This window comes from Haplochromis burtoni, unplaced genomic scaffold (genome assembly GCF_018398535.1).
Source record: "Haplochromis burtoni strain Fernald_Lab_line unplaced genomic scaffold, NCSU_Asbu1 Contig_566, whole genome shotgun sequence".
NCBI classification, from domain to species: Eukaryota; Metazoa; Chordata; class Actinopteri; order Cichliformes; family Cichlidae; genus Haplochromis; species Haplochromis burtoni.
The window spans coordinates 110585-114410 of NW_024582927.1; the positions used below are offsets into that span (position 1 = coordinate 110585).

A 3826-nucleotide genomic window follows, 5' to 3' on the forward strand; every position below is an offset into this window, starting at 1 on the left:
AAAAAGCTGTTTAAAAAAAAAAAAAAAAAAAAAAAAGACAAAATGTTTCTCCCACTGAAAACACTATGTCCAGATGAACAGAACCAATTTTGGGCGGCATCTTTTATGCTCTTCAGAGATTTGTACTCACCATTTTATCATCTTCATAATGAGGTGAGATGGCGAAAGCAGACAAGTTTATTCCGTGTTCACTTCCCCTGTGTTGGTCCCCCACACCTAATATTGTGTTGGGGACCAACACAATATTAGATGGTGGGTCATAATGTGATGTCTATCAACTAGGCAGCTCTTTCTCTTTCTTTAAAAATTTAACACATGTTGGGGTCAACTTGAAAGAAAGGCAAATGTAAAATGTAAAAGAGAAATCATAGATCAAATATGATGTGGTATTTCAATGTGATATTTAGAATGCCTATACATAATTTCACAAGTGTTGGCAAACAAAGACATTTTATGAAGGTTTGACTCTGATCCTTGTCTAAAGTAGGGATGGGTGATTTGAGGAAAATCCAATATCATGATACACAATATATGTCTAAATAACCTCCAAAAATAAAAGTTATTTTCAACCATATAGTGCCTAAAATTGCACTGGTATACTCATTCAAATCGACCATTCAATATATTTGTTTCTACTTTGAATACAAAAAAATCTGAATGAATTAAAATTTTTATTTTAACAGTTTTAACATATTAACATAACTATTAACATTAACATATTTTAATAGTTCAACCGCTCATTAGGGTAAGTATCTAATCAGCCAATATAATGGCACCAAATCAAACTGAAACTGGGCACAGGAATGGGGAAGAAAACTGACATTGAATGTGGCACAGTTCTTGGTGCCAGAGGGGCTGGTTTGAGTATTTTAGAAACTGCTGATCACAGCAACAAAAAAGTGCATCAAGCAAGAATTCACGAGAGAAAATAAAACAATTGAAATTAAAAAGGTGTTCTTTTGTGCTTATAACATACACAAAAATGTGATGTAGAGGCTTAATGACGCATTTGCAACGTGTGGGAGAGAAAAAAAGTCATGGTGAATTACATGCAGACAGCTTAATACTGAGTATATTCAATATATCACCCATCCCTAGTCCAAAGTAACAAAAATATCCAAATTGATATTTAGAATTCCTATGCGCTACATTACCAATCGTATTCACTCACCCGTTCAAATCACTGACTTCAAGTGTTCTAACCACATGTATATAAAATCAAGCACTCAGGCATACAGACTGCTTCTACAAATATTTCTCTCTCAGGATCTCTCAATTCCAGCCTGATAACATGATGGGATGCCACCTGTGCAACAAGCCCAGTCATGAAATTTCCTCGTTGCTAACTATTCCACATTCAACTGTTAGTGATATTAGAAAAAGTAGAAGCGCTGGGAACAACAACAACACAGCCACAAAGTGTTCGGCCACATAAACTCACAGAGCAGTGAATGGCAAGGCGCATAATGAGCAGAGGCTGCCAACGTCAGTCATTACAGACCTCCAAACTTCATGTGGCCTTCAGATCAGCTCAAGAACAGTGCTTTGAGAGCTTCGTGGAATGGGTTTCTAAAGCCTTCCCAGAAGAACTGAAGCTGTTATAATTGCATAGAGTGGGTCAACACCATCATTAAACCGTATGGATTAAGAATGGGATATCACTCATGTTCATATGTGGTTTATGACCAAATATTTTCGGCAATATAGTGTTAAATGTCACATGATATTTTAAGTCTTCATACATTTTTCTTTCGCAACTTTTGACCGATAAATCATGAAGTTGACTTTAAACACCCTGGTGCTCTAAAGACAACACCACGAGTGTAATATTGTTTCCTGACTGGCCAGCCGACTCGACTGATCTGAACCCCAGAGACTCTGGGGGTTTTTTTGTTTTGTTTTTTTTGTTGTGTTCATTAATGGTTCATTAATGGCCCCCCACCTACAGCTGTGCATTTCGATTGCATTTTCTGAATGGGAATCCATGTTGTAAATCAGGCTTTGTACATGTAGTGCTTTGATTTGTCGAAGTAAACGGCATGCATGTTTGCAGCAGTCAAGGTTATTACCTCTCTATCAGCCCTTGGCCCACTCTGAATCCAATATTCTCCAATTTAGTGACATTTCTCCCACTCTCCTAAATACAGGATAAAAGACAGAAACATTAACAACAACACCAAATAGGTCACTAAACTCCTACTGAGAGCTTCTTACCGTCTCTCCTTCTGCTGACTTGTAAATGTACTGTATCACCTCGCTGTGTAATAACTGGAAAGGAGCTTCGTCTGCCATTCTTCCTGCTCTAGAGCCAGCTAACGACGTTGTCAGTGGTTAAATCAGTGTGAGACCAGGAATCATATCCCTTCACATAAAGTCGAACAGCTACAAACATTTAGCATAAACAACTACTTCTGCTTCCTTGTTGCTCTTGAGGAAAATAAACATGCCGCTAGTCTATTACCGCCACCTGCTGGCCCGGAGTGTTATCTGGCAGAAAATATTATTATTCTCCCCAGTATTGTTATAATTAGTGATATTCATCTAAGTGTTAGGACATGTGTGTAAGGTGTACTAGATTAAATATGTTACTTCATCTTTGGAAAGAATAGTGCTCTCTGTTTTTTCTTCCCAGTGTCACCAATTGCTGCTTGTTACTGGTTGTAAGTTGCTATACGAATAATACTGAAATAAATATCTGCAGCTTTGCAGCATGGGGAAAAATTACTTCGAAATCAGTCACATAATAAACTGAGTGAAGTAGATTTTTCAAGAAATGAATGTATTTGTCATTAACAGGTATTCAGATGTAGCACTTATCACGTGCCTTGTCAGCCTACAATAGGAAATGACAACATGTTCATTTAGTGGCACAGTGCTGCTCAAGTCAATGAATTACTGTTGACGTTTGAGGGTTTTTAACGTTATTCTCTTAACTCTGGATTCTGGCAGCCCTGCTACCCTCTTGTTGTTGGACCTGACAGAGGCCGACACAGTTGACCTCCTCCTGTCACAGCTGGAATCACTTGCTGGCTTAAAAGGTCTGCTCTTCAGTGGTTTTGGTCGTATTTATTTGGAAGGACTTTTTATGTGAACAGTGGTCCCTACAGCTCGAAAATAGCCCCTCTTAATTATGATGTACCTCAAGGCTCAAGTTAGGTTCCAGCCTTGTTTACACTGTATAGAGTGGGGCAAAAAAGTATTTAGTCAGCCACCGATTGTGCAAGTTCCCCCACTTAAAATGATGACAGAGGTCAGTAATTTGCACCAGAGGTACACATCAACTGTGAGAGACACAATGTGGAAAAAAAATCCATGAATCCACATGGTAGGATTTGTAAAGAATTTATTCGTAAATTAGGGTGGAAAATAAGTATTTGGTCACCTCAAACAAGGAAAATCTCTGGCTCTCACAGACCTGTAACGTCTTCTGTAAGAAGCTTTTCTGTCCCCCACTCGTTACTTGTATGAATGGCACCTGTTTGAACTCATCATCTGTATAAAAGACACCTGTCCACAGCCTCAAACAGTCAGACTCCAAACTCCGCCATGGCCAAGACCAAAGAGCTTTCGAAGGACACGAGGAAAAGTATTGTAGACCTGCACCAGACTGGGAAGAGTGAATCTACTAGTGATGGCCAAATGAAGCTTTCCGAAGCACTGAAGCTTGTATTGAAAAACGGTTCATTACTCGAAGCTTTTCAACACAGTCCTCTCTGGTGACATCTGGTGGCCAAAAACACGAAGAGCAGCTTGAATCCACAAAATAAAACCAACTGCTTCATTACGATTGCCTACTCTACAGAGTGGAGTTTTGTCTGATATTGGG

The 3826-nt window shown here is 38.9% G+C and overlaps 1 protein-coding gene across 1 annotated transcript in view; it reads right to left on the bottom strand.

The window, feature by feature from the left end:
* The window catches only part of trappc6b (trafficking protein particle complex subunit 6B), a 19338-nt gene extending 16906 nt beyond the window's left edge, over positions 1-2432 (bottom strand). The window contains exons 1-2 of the mRNA XM_005948029.2: positions 2215-2432; positions 2070-2137 (exon numbers count right to left, since the gene is read on the bottom strand). Of these exons, the coding sequence (XP_005948091.1) occupies positions 2070-2137; positions 2215-2292 (146 nt within the window). The 5' untranslated portion in view covers positions 2293-2432. The remainder of the gene's footprint in view (positions 1-2069; positions 2138-2214) is intronic.
* Positions 2433-3826: the final 1394 nt, after the last annotated feature.